We start from the raw sequence: 15419 nt of genomic DNA on the forward strand, positions 1-15419 counted from the left end.
GACTCCTTGAGGTTTGACGGGCCACGGGCCACGGCGGACGTCATCATCTTGAGCTTTGAGCCTTGAGTCTTGGCAGCTTAAGATTCGAGGACTTGAGAGGTTGAGGACTTGTGAAGCTGAGATTCTAACGGAACTCTGAGTTCGAGCTGTAAAGGCTTCAAACGCTGAGACTTGGGATCTAAAGTCTGAAGCAGCGGAGCCTCGTCCTCGGATACTAGGACTCTAGAGTTCCGAAAAAGAAGCTGAAGCACGGCTGCAACTTGCAAGGTACTGTCTCTCCCCCTCGTACTGTGGACCTGGCAAAAGATTCAAGAAACGAGTCCTGACTCCTGACTCCTGAGTTTGAGTCTTGAGAATCGTGGGTCTTGAGTCCTGACAACAACAAAGACAAAAAGCAAAAGACTAACGCATCTAGAGCTCTAGACAGAGTCCCATCACGATTTCAGACTCCTCTGATCTTGAATCCTGACAAGACTCCGAGACCAACCATCCTTTCCAAACGCAAACCTTCAAGAATCGAGAGCACCTAACAGCAACATTCCAAATACCAACGGAGCAATTCAATCCAAAATCCAAAACCAACATTCAAAATGAGTGAAACCTTCCTCGACCACGCCGGCGTCAAGCGCGCGCTGGACGACATCTCTGCGTACGCCACCGAATTCGAGACACTTTCCTTCTGGAGCACGCTCTTGCCGCTCTACTTTTCTAGTAGCGCGTACAAGCTCGAAGTTTTCTTCGAGTCCGAGTTTGAGACCGAGACTCAGTTCCATTCTCGTCAGTCTCGGTCCCAGCATCTCGGCATCAGAGTAATTGCCATTGGCAATAACGGCCGCCACGTCAGCCCTGCTGCCCATGCTGCTCACGCTGCGTCTTTTGTCCCCACTGCTTACCATCAACCGGGCATGAGAATTATTCATGGGACGGAAGCTGGCACTATCGGCGTCGTGAGCAATGGCGGTATCATTCAGTCCATCACGTTTCTGCCGCTGCCGATTCCGCCGCTTCGGTCGACTGCGCCGACTGCACCGACTGCCACTCGTTCTTTTCCTTTGACTGGAGACGCTACCAGTGGCAGCATCGTCACCGACTCTCGCGTGGTCTTGACTATCATTTGCAAGGCGGGCAACTGGGCCAGAGACCTCGAGGTCTTTGGCGGCGCAGCGGATCCAGCTGATGACGGTGACGGTGATCTTGATAGCTTCAGTAATCTCAATATCGAAGAAACCCGTGCCGACCTTTTTGACAATGGCGGCGGAGTGCGCATTAATGCGGATAAAGACGGCGATGATGCCAACGGGAACTCCAACGGGAACCTCAACGGCATCTCTAACTCCGACTCCAATACCAACAATCAACAAAACGAAAACAACGGCACCAACGGCATCAATGGTACCAACGGTTTCAGTGATGACGATGATAGTAACGACAACGACGACGGCATTCTCAACCAAGTGACTCACCTCGTCGCCACGAACCGCAACGTCGATGGCAACATGTGGGCCATCGTGGCCACTGGCGGGTCTGCCACCGTCTTGTTCATCAGCGGCGAGGACGTCGGGCTCGTTGCCGATCGTCTGCAGTTCCGGCCCGGTCGAGTTGCGCCGCCGCCACCATTTGCCTTTGGTCACCCCCGTCTTGCTGCTACTGGAATTGCTGCTCCTGGGCTGTTTGGGAACTTCTGGGCGCGAGTCGCGGATACTACCAACGCCGACTACGCGGATACAGAATATGGAATTGACGTGGAGCGCATGGAAGAACTCTTTACGGAGATTATTGAACACCCGCGCGGCCCGCCGCTGGGAACGACCTATGTCTCTGCGACGCAGCGACAGGGCGGGATGGAGTAGTTGTTGTTGTTGTGTGCTTTATTTGACGTTTCAGCCCTTGGCTGTCGTCGAAAGTGCAACATGACTGAATGGTGAATCGTGAGGATTGAGGAATGATAGGGGGTCGTGGTTAGGGCAGAAGTGAGGTTCAAGTGACTGAGATCAGCAAGAACAGCGGGAAAGAGGGCGAAATAAGCTTCCTTGTGCAAGAACAAATCGAGCTTGCTGTTCCATCCAACATCACTTGTGATGATTGAAATATCGTTTGTAGTCAGATACTTTGTATTTCACATCTCGAATTTTATTCCTCGTCTTTATTTCTCGTCTTTTGCGCTAGCTGATAAAATCTGAAATCAAAGACGATAATTAACTGGCCGCCAAAGACTAATGATCAGCCACATGATTCTTCAGAAAATGATTAATCAATGACCGTGTATTCTTTATCCATTTATCGCAAAACCACAACCATCGTAGAACGACATGGGAGGGTTATATTTGGACTATATCAATCGACTGCACAACATCAACACCACCTACACCACTCAACCAGGCTCATTGGGGTAACGGGAGAAAAGAAAGAAAGAGCTAAAGAGACACTAGAGACGAAATCACTGAGCAGCAGGCGCAGGGGCAGCGACGCCAATAGCTGCCTTCTCCTCGGTAGAGGTCTGTGCAGGCTTCCCAGAAATGTCATCGCCAGTAGGGATGGTCGTCTCGGGCTTGTTCTCAATAGCTGCCTCCTCGGTCTTCTTTTCCTGGGCCCACTTCGGAGGCTTGGCCCATTCGGGATCTTGCCAGGGGCCGAGGTCGCTGAGGGGGCAGCCGCCAGGGCAGTCGCAGGTGCCGCCAAACTGCTTGGGCAAGTTCTCCTTGGGGACCTGGCTGAGAAGCTCCGACTGGTAGCCACTGCCAAGCACAAAGATCTTCGAAACAGTGACGGGGTCGAGGAAGCTCTTGACCACGCTGAAGACGGTCGAGAAACCCCAGGGGGCGTTGATAATGTACAGCTTGCCCAGACGCTCGGGGTAGTAGTTCTGAGAGATGCCGGAGGCTTGCTTGAGGTATGAGTAGACCGAGGGCGCCTTGGAAATACCCACGCCCTTCAAGTCCATAATGGTGCAGCATGTCTCAAGCAGGTGGCCGTGCTTGCGCGAGCATGCGGGCAGGCGCGGGTCCGCAAGCTTCTCGTACTCGACCACCAGGTTCTGCAGCATACGCTCGGCCGTCGTGATCTTGTACATGGCGTTCAGGTCAATGTTTCCGAGCTGTTCAATGTACACTGGTCGGCCATCCTATGAAATGTTAGTTATCAAAGAAGTAAAGTCTGTTTGGGCTGAAAGGAGTTTTGTAACGGATCAAAAGTATCGGGCGTCACAGATAGAAACATTGCAAGCTCACCTTGTCTGTTTTGTGGTAGTACTGGGGGTAGTACTTGAACACTTGGGGCTTCTCGTGGTAATCAAAGGTGCGGACAAGCTCGTCGACCTTGAATTCGGCGCGCCATTTCTCAGAGTCAACGAACCTGCAACATCTGTCAGCCACAGTCCATAAAATGTTGTAAAGTCCAGGAGGCTTTGATGGTTCCAAAAGACAACCCGACCGGAAGCACATACATTTGCTTAGCAAGCTCGACATTGAACTTCCGTGCACGCAAGAACCGCAGCTACAGAAGCTAGATGTTAGCTTTACTGTCATGTTCCCGGGCTATAAAGTATATTCTGAAGCCTATGCGGCTGAGAAAAACTCCAGACACCCAAGACGAAAGCCAACATAGATCCAGCCGCATGTCACATGGGGCACATCCACAAGGCGCTGTGTTGCCATCTCCATCCCACACAATAACAATAACAGTAAGAGCCAAAACGCACCAGAGTCAGAGTGTCCAAGCGCTCCTTGTATCCCGCCTGCTCGAGCATTGTCCGAAGCTGGTAGACCTGCGCATCCTGCTCGGGAGTCGTGTGGCCGGGGTGACCGCTCAGCTCGATCGGGCTGTTGGTCGGGTAGTCATAGTTGTCATACTTGGGATCCAAGGTCGGCTTCGTTTCAGTTGCCATGGTGAAGATTTATATCTGCCAAACGTTCGCGGAAGCGGGAGGACACGGGAAATTTGAGAATGTGGGGCACTAGAAATATGAGATATTAAAAGATGCTAATATGGCGAGTATTGGAGGAAATGCTCCTTCCTCCTTTCACTTCTAACGAAGAGTAAAGGACAAATAGAAGGATAAGAGAAAAAAAGGAATGAAATTAGCAGAATTGGGGGAGACAGAGAGACGATAGGAGTAGGTCAAAAGTCAAATAGCAGCAAACATCGGTGAGGGCGGCGATGGCGACTATTGGCGGGGGCCCGGTGGAGAGACCAGGGGGGAAATGCTTTACGTTGACAGCTTAGCACTGATGTTTCCTCAGTTGTCCCAATTCAGTTTAGCGTTGTATCATGAACAGCCCCACGTGCAATGGTCAAGTGTATATACGGAGTAAACATGTGCACAACTGTCTGCCTTGTGAAGAAATGGAGCATTCCGAATGTATCTAGTAATTAAGCAAATGCGATATGCAAAATGCAAAATGGGGTGCTGTCTGATATCTTGTGATGGTGCAAATGACTAAACGTCTTTTTTTTTATGCTACAAACACCAACGTCTCCTTTTTCCTTTGCCCTATACACCTTATTTTACTCATAATATCTGGAGACAGTTAGTACTAGCCGTTGAAGGGACCGGACTATCAGAACGTTGATGTTGCATACCTGGGTTCATCAAAGACATGATAACGATGTCCCCGAACGCCCTCGCCGCGGAATAGACTCGGGAAACGAAGACCCGGAGACACTTGATCCTCGGGAACCACGATATCGGAGCCTTCGCTCTCACCCACGACGAATTTGCCCACCTGGAAATAAGAAGTCAGCCAAGAATTTTCCATTAAATTCTCCCAGTCTAAACTCACCTGAAGCTCTGTATCCGTAATCGTTGATCGGCTAACTCGCGCGTATCCTGTCCGTCGCAGTCCCTTGTAAAGGATATACTCACACCATCGATCAAGGTCACTCGGATCAATGTCCTTCATATGGCTTAGCTCGCTCACGTATGTGTTATAGTTGCCCTGATGAGGCACAGTCACAAGATAGCTGAGAAGAATCAACGGCCGAGATGACTCGCCCATCAATTGGGACAAGTACGCAGTCTGCAGACGTCGATCCTCTGGATCCTCTTCCTGGCCAGAGTGGAAGACAACAACATCCACCATCTCCCCATACATGTCAAGCGTAGCATGGATGGCGGGAGCAAGCTCCCCAACAGGTGACGGAAGGAGGTGATGCGTCGAGTTGACAATGGGGAACTTGGATAGGAGTGCACAGCCCCAAGTGTGCTTGTCGGGTCCAGGGCCGTAATCCACGTACATGCCAAGATCTTCAGCCAAGTATTGGGTAAAGTCTCGGTTTCCCATGATGATTCGTTGCAAGTCGGTCTCCAAGAATCCAACAACGTCCAGTTCCATTTCCTTGACTAGGTCCCGGATACGTCGCTCCGCCGTCCACATATCATTGTCCAAAGAGAAATGTATGGTCCAGATTCCTGCTGTCACGAGCTTTTCGTCCTTGTGGTACGGCGTGTAGTCGTATGAGGGAAAACGAAGATAAGCAACCGATGCTGAAAGGAGCTGCAAAGCTAGCAAAACATAGAGGTAGTATGACCGCTGTTTGCGCGGTATCGTCTGTGGGGGCTTGCTGAAGGCCTTTGAGCGGGAGCTGGATGGCGCCAGCGCAGAATAAACACCAGCGCCAATAAAGAGCATCATTGCAGTCACGACCCAGTCGGTGTGTTCTCGCATAAGCGGACCACCAGGAACAAAGGCGTATGCCACAACCCACACGTGAGCCAAAACCATGATGTTGTAAATCAAAAATCCTAGACCGAATGTGGTTCCAGGCGAATGCCTAACGGCGGAAATGATCAAGCTGGGAGTAACGGCCATGACATAGATTGCAAGCACAAATCCTCCGTAGTAACCGAACCAATTATCATAAGCAGTCAGGATCGCTGCGCCGATCGCTCCAATACCGAAGAACGTCCAGCTTCGAGAAAACCCATCATAGAAGAGACCGATCAATAGACCGAGTCCCATGGCAAGAATGGTATAAGCTCCATGAGGCACGGCAAGAGGTCCGCGCACAGGATAACCCTCCCAGACCCACAAAATCATGGTGCTAGAATCGGAGAGGAGTGAGTGCAGCGCAAAGAAGGAGCCCGCAAGGCCCAACGCTGCCAAGGTTGGTGACCCCTTCACCTGTTTCTCGGTCGTTGGGAGCTCAATACCATTGCCCAGCGGCCGACGGGTAGATCGTATAACGGCGAGGACGGCGAGGACGAATCCGAGCTTATTCCAGCCGCCATTTCCAGCATGCAAGGTCGGCCAAATAGGATTATTCGTCCAGAAAGCAAACTTCGCGACACTAGAGGCAATCAAACCAATGCTCCAGGCACAAATTCGAGCCTCGAGCCTTGCTGGCTGTGAGCGCTCAGCGTACCATGTCGCTGCCCAAGCAAGGCAGGAAGTCGCTACACCAAATCCGACTGCAAAAAGTCTGAACTCTGGTTTTACGACAAGAAATGCTAAAAGACCGGTAAGGGAAATCAGATGGACAGTTCGAATATTGCGGATGACCAGCGATCGGAGAGGGCGGATTCCTAGCAAAAAGGGAGAGGCAGTGCTCATGACAAAGGCTTCATAGCCCGAAATTCCCATATGCCACAGTGGAAAGTCTGTTCGTCAGCTTGAAGTGTCCATTTGGAGATTACTGGCCAACATACACCACACGAGCAGTCCGAGCGAGGTCAACATGGACCAAAACACATACTATAATCGCTGGTTAGAAGCTATTCAAGTAATAGAACGTTTGGTCCTTACACCGTTGAAGGCGTCGGCAATTGCATCGAATGCCTCCGCCCAGAGGAAACCTTTTCCAAAGACTTGACCAACAGGCTTGTCTTTCCTAAAGAACAAATGAAAGAATTGCTTTAACACATGACCATTGCAATTTCAATAAGAGGAAATGACATACTCTTTTTCGAGAAAAGTATCCGCAACGGCTTGTTTATATCTGCCAAAAGAAAAAGTCAAGGCCCGCTCTAGAGATTGTATTTCTCTATATGATACAGTTCTCCAGGAAACATCTAACTACTTGGGAAGCCACGGCACGTACGCTCTGCTTGTTCCCTTGACATCCTTGACTATCAACTCGAATCCTTCAAAGTCGAGGGCAGTGACTGCGTCAAAAGCAACATCGAACAAGATCAACGACCACTCAAAAAAGGCGTAGGTCGTGTACGCTGTAACAAATGTCAGTACTTGTAAAATCCAGCCTCTGGTAATTGTATCATACCTCCGGGCACTTTGTGGACCTTATGTTGAATGAAATAGTAGATGAGCGGCACCAAAGTACCAAAGAACAAGGATGCCAGAATCTTCCTGTATTTAACAGCCTTCGGGTTGTTCGGACTAAGGGCCAGGCATCCGAGAGTCCATGGCAATGTCGCGACAAGGTAGGAAATCATGAATATGTCGTGCCAGTCGTGATCGTCCGTAGACGTAATGTACGTCCAGCCACCACAGGTGAGAGTGCGAAAAATTCCAGTCCAGAATATGACTTTGGGCAGAGTTGAATTCGGGCGGGCCGTCAAGAGATACCATAAAAAGACCAGGCCAAACCGAGCGCCTGCCAAGTCGTTAGTCATTACATCCCCGGCGTAACTGAGCCCATTTAGATGTATTACCAGAAGTGATGGCAATGAATATTTGGAAGACAGAACGTTCAGGATATCTGTCTCCGATTGTTGCGGACACGGAGGGAAACCATTCTTCGGGATAACCCTTGACCAACGATGTCAGTAAAAACTTCAGAGATAACTCGAGCTGAGAAATTCACAACTCACGTAATGCTCATTCTGAACAATTTTGTGATAATGAAGTGACCTAGACATCATTTAATCCCTAAGTTCTAATATCCGCTTCGGCAAGATGGTCGTACACTCCAGTGATCAATGCGCCAATAAATGCAGCTGCAAACAATGGTTCAGTCGATTATTTGGAACTGCAGGTATAGATGACTGCGTACCGTAGGCAAAAAATGTATGCGCCCATGCAATCCAGCTTCCGGAAAACTAGGCAGTGACGGTCAGAGCGGTGCGTGGCCATTCAATTGACGCTTAGGAAACATACAGCCACGACCACATCCCCGTCTTTGTATCGAGGGGCCATTGTGAGGGCACCAACTGATAAATATCACACAATCAAGCCTCCTTCTTCATAAGTGGTAAGGGAAAAGAAAAAAAAAACAATTAGAAGAGTAATCAAAACGAATGTCAGAATTAACAGGAAGCAGCGCGGTCAATGACCTTTTAGGTGAGCTGTCCCCTAATTCCCAAGGCGTTCAGGGTCGAGCTTGAGGACTGACAAACTAGTTACCCTCTTCGGTCCCCCATCATTCCGTGTCGGATTCGTCCCACGCCGAGGGAAACTTTACGCGAGCGGTCAAACTCCGCCAAAGACCGACATAATTATTTCACCCCAGCTTTATTTTTCTGCCGTGGTGCCAATTATCTGTCCATCAGATCGTTCCCTCAACATTTGACCACCATGGCAGGCGCAAGTGATAAGGCACGCTTCTATCTAGAGCAATCGGTTCCAGAGCTTCAGGAACTCGAGCGCAAGCAAATTTTTTCAAAGGTCCGCAAGCCCTTTGCAAAGGCTGAATAGAGTATACGACTAATGATCTTACCATCTTCAAGACCGAAATTACTGCCATCACCAAGAAGCGCTCCGACTTTGAGCACAAGTTGAATGCGCGTGGCTCATATCCAGCCGACTACGCCCGCTATGCAGAATATGAGATGAACCTTGAGGCATTACGACGAAAGCGGATCAAGCGACTAGGAATCAAGGGAGCCACAAAGCATGTCGGTCAGCGACGGATTTTTTTCATCCTCGATCGCGCGACACGAAAATTTCACGGCGATGTTGGGCTGTGGATGCAGTACATTGAATACGCAAAGAAGGAGAAGTCGTACAAGAAGCTCTCACAGATTTTGAGCAGCGTCCTACGAATGCACCCAACGAAACCAGAACTGTGGCTTTATGCTGCGCAATCCGCCATTGACCTAGAAGCCGACATGACGGCTGCTCGCGGATATATGCAACGAGGACTACGATTCTGCAAAAATTCAAAAACGCTATGGCTCGAATATGCAAAGTTGGAGATGATTTACATTGCCAAGATTGCGGCTAGGCGAACTATTTTAGGTCTGGACCAAGAACTGCAAAGAAAAGCAGAGGGGCCATCGCTCGATGACCATGATGCCGACATGCTGGCTTTGCCCGAGATCACGGCGGAAGATATTGATCCAAGCCTTCGAAAAGACAACGACTTGGACCAATTGGCTCGTCAAAATCTGGAATCAATGCCTGCCTTCACAGGAGCGATCCCTATGGCCGTTTTCGACACCGGTATGAAGCAGTTCCAGGATGACGATACCGTCGGTGAAATGTTCTTCAACATGTTTGCCGAGTTCGAGAAGCTGCCTTGCCTACCTACGATTCTCCAGCACGTTGTCGACAGGATGCTTGCGCACACACCCTTGAGCCCCTCCACTCTCACTTGCTACTGCAGGCAACCCATTGTCGGCGTGGATGTCGTTTCCGCCGATTTTCCGGCCGCTCTCGGCGTGTCTATTGAGAGGTTACGAGAGGCGTCACCCAAGGCAACAAACCAGGCGCGGTTTGCCGAGAAGTCCCTGGGCTGGCTTCTACCTCCTCTGGCTGTTGAAGAACTCGACACCAACATCCGGAAGGTTATCGCGGTTGTGGTTCGCCAAAGCATCAGATCCATCGGAGGCGAAGGTGCTGAGCTGAATGCCGAAAAGGTTGCAGCTCTGGGCGACAAGTTACATGGAGCAGGACTCCAGGAAGATGCGATGCGGCTGTTGTCAAAGGGAATTGAACTGTACGGTTCACATGATGGACTGCTGGCGATACAGGACAAAATCCAGCAGAGCCAATAGCTCTGCGCCAAAGCCAAAACCTGTCTCTCCCTTTTTCGCTCGGCGTTGGTGTAGCATAGGGTATCTTTCTTTCTAATAATCTGAACCTTTATTCCTTCGGGCACTCTTTTTATCGCTACGGCCTTTTTTCATTCGCATCTTTGCTTCCTTTTCGGCTTGTTTTCTGTAGATGAAATTCCAGAGTTAGCTTGATATGGATGTGTTTATTTATGCCAGTGACATAGCTTTTGTCCTTACAATCCTTTCACGCGTTCTCGCTGCTCATCTGACGTCTCTCCGGGTATGGTATTCCGTGCAGCTTGCAAAATCAATTCGTGCAATCTTCCAAAACATTGGTTTGCATTTTTGGCCTGACTTCGGGTGTCATCGGCTTGAATTATCAGACTATTCGAGTTTGGAGCGTAATAGCGGGAGTCCTTGATGCTGGCACGGAGGGGACGCGGCACCCAGTTGTAAAGTGCATCAAGCGAAAGACGTAGAGTCGCCTTGGAATTTACTCTGTTCGCAGAAGAGTCGATCAGTTAGCGGTTTCGCATTTTGCGAAGTGCGCGCTTCAGTCATACTTGTTCACATTCTGCCCTCCTGGACCCGATGATCGACTGAAAGACACCTGTCCCAAATTCTTCGGGATTGAATCTGGAGTGCAATTCGCGATCCATCGTCTGGCCGCCGCTAGTTCCGCCTCATCCAAAGACCCCGAGCGATTTGTGTTTGAAGCCAGACGTCGACAAGTGAGAGAGCCCACAAACGAATTTCGGTGGATTTTCGGTAACAGACTTCTAGCTCCAGCAAGGTGCCGCAGCATCATCTCCTCGAGAATCACGGCGCCTTTCAACACATCAAGGAAAACGTACAAACGTTAAGTAGTTGACGAGAAGTCCAGAAGGTGAGCTTTCGGGGTCCATTCAGTCTGTTCCTCATCAGGTTAGACGGACTTTGTTACTCGCTTTTATTACCTTTTTGGGTTTGACGTGAGCGTTTCCCTGCTTGCACACGTGACCAGGCTTAACCCGAACGGGCGTGGGTTTGGCGGGAGAGCAAAGAGAAGTAGAGAATTCACCTGTCAGGCTACACAATTAATCTGTCAGTCTCTTTCAAGTTCTCTTCTCCATCTTGTCATTCCCATCTTTCTTCTTTCTCATCACGAATCTCTTTCTTCACTTATCTGCTTCAGCCTGATTATCGATCTCCTTGTTTTCCTTTTTCACTAGCCGGTGTTCCTTGGCCCTTTCAGATTGGCCTCCGCGTTCACATCCGACGGGCACTATCTTCTCCATCTCGCCTCCTCCGACGACCTCGGATCTTATACGTGCCTCGACATGGATGTTGCATCGCAAATCCATTGCTGAAGCTTATGCCCATCTCGCCCGTTCTACTACATCTTGAGACCGACGCGGACGTTTCTATCTAAGAAATTAGTCCTGTTGTTCCCAAGTGAGCTCCTCACGAGAAATACTACATCTTTCTCTCCATCTCTCTCGTCTTGTAGATGATAACTTGAGCCCTGATCTGCTCTTGTCACTGCCGTGTCCAATCCTCCTTCTCCTCCAACGCCATTACTTTCTACTACTTATTTCTGCTCTTCTCTTCTCTTGCTGGGTTGTCTCCCTATAACCAATTGCCGCATACATGACTTCTACTCCTCCGCCCGAAGCACCAGCGTTTCGCGGGAAGACTCTCTCTCCAGTATCTCCGCGTCCTGTCCATCTGCCGGAGCCATCCAACATTCCCATACTTGAATACCAGATGGACCCGGACTTTAATACCACGGCCAGCCATCTGGTTGCCAGCCAAACAAACCCTGCCGCCGCCATCACCGTCCAGAATCAGCCCATCGGCGCCTCCAATGCTTCTCAGTCCGTCGCCGCCCACGCCGAACCACCAGTTCAAGCTCAAGCAGAGCTTGAGCAGGGAGTAGATCAAAAAGGACCCTCTCCCGAGGGCAGTGGGGTAGAAGATGGCACCGACGATTATGCCATGTCCTTAGACAATGACGATGAAGATGGATCCGATAATCAAACCTCTCCTCCATCCATCACGGCTCCTCCCGCCAATTCCACCTCATTATCAATTAACACCGGTGCTGCTGCTCCTACTAGTGCTCCTGTTATTCCTACTGCTGCTCCTCAGGATGCTTCTGCTGCTGGTGCTTCTGCTCCTGAGACTTTCGAGCCCCTTCAGACTGACCGTGTTCCCGTCTCGGTCAGCGAGCTCCCTTCAGATATGGGCACGTATTTGTCGAGCGCCCTCAATGCCTCCGCTGGCTCTACAGCCCAACCACCTACATTCAGTGATGCTTTAGCACCGAGTGCCGCCCTGAATGAGGCTGCTAAAGCGTCTGTCCCCATGCCAGCAGGAGATCGAACCGGAGTAAGCTTTGGTGAGGGAGAACATGGGGGAGGAGTGAATTATCAAACCTTGCTGGAGAATCTTTCTCCTCCCTTGACGGTCAATGCTGCACCTGGTGCTGAGACACTCACCGCTGCCACGACAGCCTCACCGACCACAGCTTCCACTGTGCCCAGACCAGCCAGCGCTGCCAAATCCCCTACCGCAGTCCTTGCCCCGCCTGCCAATCTGCCGCCGCGTCCGCCGCCACAAGAGAAACCCAATACGCATCCCAACTATGCCCCCGGCGACGATATCCGTTCTTATCACCCGCATACGCAGGCTTCTCCTACCGCCCCCTTCCCTCCTCAGACCAGCACATCCTATCGTCCCTCGCAGGGTGGCCTTGCCTCGCTCGTCGCCGCCGGAGCTCCAGGCACGTCCTCGGTAGCCAATGGACTCCCCCCTCCACCGCTCGCGACCTTTCAGCAGAGTGCCCTTCCCGCTCAGCCGCAACAGCAGAGTCCCTCCTCGGCGCAGAGCTACCGTTCCAAGGATAAGAGTGAGAGGGGCCTTGGTCGGAGCAGCGACGACGACTCCGAAGTGCCTTGGGGCCCGGAGATACAAAAGAAATACGACGAATTTCTTCACGATGAGCGGGTCTATGTCACAGAGGGACAATGGGATCGTTTCCCACCCAACTCGAGAATGTTCATCGGTGAGTGTAAATTCGAGCCTCGTTGCCAGCTCGTGCTAATCCTTTGTCCTTCGTCATAGGTAATCTGCCGACTGAGAAAGTTACCAAGCGTGATCTCTTCCATATATTCCACAAACATGGCCGTCTCGCACAAATTTCAATCAAGCAAGCATATGGCTTCGTGCAGTTCCTTGAAGCTGGTTCCTGCTATCGTGCGTTGCAAGCTGAGCAAGGCATGAGCGTGCGCGGGCGGAAAATGCGTAAGTCTTTCCAATCTTTTCTATGGACCCCAACGTCGATGTCTCCCCCCTCTAACCTTTGCCGGCACAGACCTTGAAATCTCGAAACCGCAGAAGAATACACGTAGCTCAACGGATTCGGGGCGACAGAGCAGCCGACGATCTCGTTCGCCAGACTATACGCGTGGAGGAGATTCATACCGAGGCGGTCGTGATCGGGTTGACCGCGCTTTTGATGCCCGAAACAGGGATTTCCCGCGTGGGCGAGATGACTACCGCCCGATGCGGTCTCCTTCGCCGCGAGGATTCCGCGGCGGACGGGATGAATACAGGAGCGGCCGAGACCACTATGACGGACGTCGCCGAAGCAGATCTCGCTCGCCATTCGGGCGGGGTGGCCCCCGCTACAGAAGTCGTAGCCCCCGTGGCCGAGAAGCTCCCGCAGACGAGCTGCCCTTTCCTCGCCGCGCCCCTAAGGATGTGCCTGACGTGCAGCTAATTCTGTCAGATGAACTTGACAGGTAGGCTGTAGCCGTGAATCTCGTTCCAATTTTTGCTGACACCATTTCCACAGAAACTTTATTGCCTTTGTCGAGCGCTCCTTCACCGATAGAGCTCTGCGTGTAGACGTGCTGTTCCTTAGTTCGCGCATTTCTGAAGAGGCTGTCTTTCGGAGGCAAATCTTGGAAGGCGTACAAGCCATTTCGAAGCTTACTCGCGCATCGCAAGCAACAGGACGAATTTCTCTCCAGATTTTCGACCGAAGAGGCGGTGCGGACAATGTCCGCTTCGATGGTACGTTTCGATGTTCATCCCTAGTAATGTTTTTGAAACCCCGTTCTCCGCGCTAACTTTTCTTCAGAATACGACAATTTGGACCCGCACATCTGCGCTGAACTCGTTGTGCGTGCAAAACAGACACATGGAGCACCGCCCCTCCAAACTGCGCCATACGGTGTGCCCGCACCAGCATTTAGCACTCCCCCGTACAGCCAAACTCTTCCTCCCCCTGTGGCCGCTGCTGTTCCTCCTGCGATCCAACCCGTTACTGCCGCTCCCCACGCGGCCGGCACACCAAATCTCGCCAACCTCATCACGTCACTTGACGGACCAACTCTTCAGAAACTGCTAGGCGTCATACAAAACTCACCTCAAACGCCGCAACAGCCTCCGATGACACCTATTCCAGCTCCCCCCACACCAGCATCGGCGACATCTATGACGACCGACCTTGCCAGCCTTCTCAGTGGCGCTGCTCGACAAGCTCCCGCACCACAACCTGTCGCCGCTCCTCCGCCTCAGCCGCCACAAGTCAATCCCTATGCGGCCTTGGCCACCAACCCCGCGCTCGCATCGCTCTTGACTGGAGCTGCCGCGAATGCTCAAGCTGCGAGCCAGCAACAGTCGCCCATTCTGCAGCAACCGCAAATGCAGCAGCCAACGAATCAAGTGCAGAGTATCATGGAGCAGCTGACCAAGTGGAAACAGTGATCCGCCAAGGCAAAAATGAAATAGGAGATGATGATTTTTATGAGACAACGTTAATCTCGAAGGATATCATGGCCTTTCCCAACGACCTGAAGAACTTTGTTTCATTTGATTATGCACGGCGGGTTGCTAGGATTGGTCTTTATTTAAAAAAAGGAATTCATGGTGTATAGGAACTTTTTTTTCCCTGTGCGTGGCATCATTTCCATGCATCTTTCTCTTTCTGTTTTCCTCTTTTCTTTTTCTTTTTTCCTTCCTTTCTCTTGGGCGGCCGGAGCTAGGAGCTGGAACTGGCGATATTTAGCCTTTTACTAAATTATGCTTATCTGGCTGCTAAAGGCCATTTTCACTTGCTTAGTGGTGTCTGGGCATCTAGGGAATTCATTTGGTATTGCCACCGGGATTGGAGCCGGGAATTTTCATGTATGTTCAAATAATTCTCAAAATGTTTTCTTCTTCTTATTCTTATTTTTCGTTTTTTATTTTCTTCCTTTCGCGTGTTAGCTTTTTTAATACCATCTAAGCTCCCTTTTTTTCTCTATATGGATTCCCCTATTCGTTTCCGATTTTATTTTAGACTTAAATACCTAGGTACTCTTAATGTCGTATATGGAGAAGATTAGTTAAAAATTCTCACTTTAAGGTGTGACAATCTGCGCTTATATGTAATGGAAATCTATTTTGGCGCTCTTGCGCGCCTGTTTGGCTAAACGACTGTGAACTATCAATGCGAACTGAAGGGGAATTGGAAAGTTCAGACTCGGATGAATAGCGCCAC

At 50.7% G+C, this 15419-nt stretch overlaps 6 protein-coding genes across 6 annotated transcripts; 3 read left to right on the top strand and 3 right to left on the bottom strand.

Moving 5' to 3' along the window:
- Positions 1-418: 418 nt before the first annotated feature.
- On the top strand, positions 419-2086 carry L228DRAFT_284034 (hypothetical protein; the record flags this gene model as incomplete). The annotated part of the gene is made up of 2 exons (XM_018336180.1): positions 419-1846; positions 1996-2086. Exons 1-2 carry the CDS (start codon positions 591-593, stop codon positions 2084-2086), a joined length of 1347 nt encoding a protein of 448 aa, XP_018187469.1. The 5' UTR covers positions 419-590.
- A 57-nt stretch (positions 2087-2143) lies between these two features.
- On the bottom strand, positions 2144-3800 carry L228DRAFT_162920 (hypothetical protein). Its single transcript, XM_018329405.1, has 2 exons — positions 3228-3800; positions 2144-3121 (listed from the first exon to the last, which is right to left on the bottom strand). Exons 1-2 carry the CDS (start codon positions 3522-3524, stop codon positions 2438-2440), a joined length of 981 nt encoding a protein of 326 aa, XP_018187470.1. The 5' UTR covers positions 3525-3800; the 3' UTR covers positions 2144-2437.
- Positions 3801-4317: 517 nt separating this feature from the next.
- Positions 4318-8242, bottom strand: L228DRAFT_262027 (hypothetical protein). The gene is made up of 13 exons (XM_018334380.1): positions 8052-8242; positions 7948-7993; positions 7861-7891; positions 7766-7805; positions 7607-7703; positions 7216-7548; positions 7036-7162; positions 6895-6933; positions 6741-6825; positions 6644-6689; positions 4779-6595; positions 4579-4721; positions 4318-4516 (listed from the first exon to the last, which is right to left on the bottom strand). Exons 1-13 carry the CDS (start codon positions 8088-8090, stop codon positions 4504-4506), a joined length of 2856 nt encoding a protein of 951 aa, XP_018187471.1. The 5' UTR covers positions 8091-8242; the 3' UTR covers positions 4318-4503.
- A 182-nt stretch (positions 8243-8424) lies between these two features.
- Positions 8425-10317, top strand: L228DRAFT_221982 (hypothetical protein). Its single transcript, XM_018330287.1, has 2 exons — positions 8425-8558; positions 8621-10317. The coding sequence occupies exons 1-2, from the start codon at positions 8469-8471 to the stop codon at positions 9887-9889; spliced, it is 1359 nt and encodes a 452-aa protein (XP_018187472.1). The 5' UTR covers positions 8425-8468; the 3' UTR covers positions 9890-10317.
- L228DRAFT_248684 (peptidyl-tRNA hydrolase domain-containing protein) lies at positions 9926-10742 on the bottom strand. Its single transcript, XM_018332904.1, has 3 exons — positions 10453-10742; positions 10127-10387; positions 9926-10052 (listed from the first exon to the last, which is right to left on the bottom strand). The coding sequence occupies exons 1-3, from the start codon at positions 10695-10697 to the stop codon at positions 9962-9964; spliced, it is 597 nt and encodes a 198-aa protein (XP_018187473.1). The 5' UTR covers positions 10698-10742; the 3' UTR covers positions 9926-9961.
- Positions 10743-11191: 449 nt separating this feature from the next.
- L228DRAFT_162961 (hypothetical protein) lies at positions 11192-14802 on the top strand. Its single transcript, XM_018329406.1, has 5 exons — positions 11192-12935; positions 12995-13174; positions 13245-13674; positions 13728-13948; positions 14016-14802. The coding sequence occupies exons 1-5, from the start codon at positions 11519-11521 to the stop codon at positions 14642-14644; spliced, it is 2877 nt and encodes a 958-aa protein (XP_018187474.1). The 5' UTR covers positions 11192-11518; the 3' UTR covers positions 14645-14802.
- The last annotated feature ends 617 nt before the right edge of the window (positions 14803-15419 follow it).

The sequence above is a fragment of the Xylona heveae genome, assembly GCF_001619985.1.
Source record: "Xylona heveae TC161 unplaced genomic scaffold L228scaffold_7, whole genome shotgun sequence".
Lineage (NCBI taxonomy): Eukaryota > Fungi > Ascomycota > Xylonomycetes > Xylonales > Xylonaceae > Xylona > Xylona heveae.

Excerpts from the sequence above, each read along its gene's own strand:
- L228DRAFT_262027 (XM_018334380.1), bottom strand. The coding sequence starts at position 8,090 with ATGGCCCCTCGATACAAAGACGGGGATGTGGTCGTGGCT. Across the intron at positions 7,163-7,215 it reads GGTCCACAAAGTGCCCGGAG|CGTACACGACCTACGCCTTT; the intron begins GTATGATACAAT and ends CATTTGTTACAG. Across the intron at positions 6,826-6,894 it reads GATACTTTTCTCGAAAAAGA|GAAAGACAAGCCTGTTGGTC; the intron begins GTATGTCATTTC and ends TTTGTTCTTTAG.
- L228DRAFT_221982 (XM_018330287.1), top strand. The coding sequence starts at position 8,469 with ATGGCAGGCGCAAGTGATAAGGCACGCTTCTATCTAGAGCAATCGGTT. Across the intron at positions 8,559-8,620 it reads GCAAGCAAATTTTTTCAAAG|ACCGAAATTACTGCCATCAC; the intron begins GTCCGCAAGCCC and ends ACCATCTTCAAG.
- L228DRAFT_248684 (XM_018332904.1), bottom strand. The coding sequence starts at position 10,697 with ATGATGCTGCGGCACCTTGCTGGAGCTAGAAGTCTGTTACCGAAAATC. Across the intron at positions 10,388-10,452 it reads GGAGGGCAGAATGTGAACAA|AGTAAATTCCAAGGCGACTC; the intron begins GTATGACTGAAG and ends TTCTGCGAACAG. Across the intron at positions 10,053-10,126 it reads CGAGAACGCGTGAAAGGATT|AAAACAAGCCGAAAAGGAAG; the intron begins GTAAGGACAAAA and ends TTTCATCTACAG.
- L228DRAFT_162961 (XM_018329406.1), top strand. The coding sequence starts at position 11,519 with ATGACTTCTACTCCTCCGCCCGAAGCACCAGCGTTTCGCGGGAAGACT. Across the intron at positions 12,936-12,994 it reads CAACTCGAGAATGTTCATCG|GTAATCTGCCGACTGAGAAA; the intron begins GTGAGTGTAAAT and ends CCTTCGTCATAG. Across the intron at positions 13,175-13,244 it reads CGTGCGCGGGCGGAAAATGC|ACCTTGAAATCTCGAAACCG; the intron begins GTAAGTCTTTCC and ends TTGCCGGCACAG.
- L228DRAFT_162920 (XM_018329405.1), bottom strand. The coding sequence starts at position 3,524 with ATGACAGTAAAGCTAACATCTAGCTTCTGTAGCTGCGGTTCTTGCGTG. Across the intron at positions 3,122-3,227 it reads ACTACCACAAAACAGACAAG|GATGGCCGACCAGTGTACAT; the intron begins GTGAGCTTGCAA and ends AACATTTCATAG.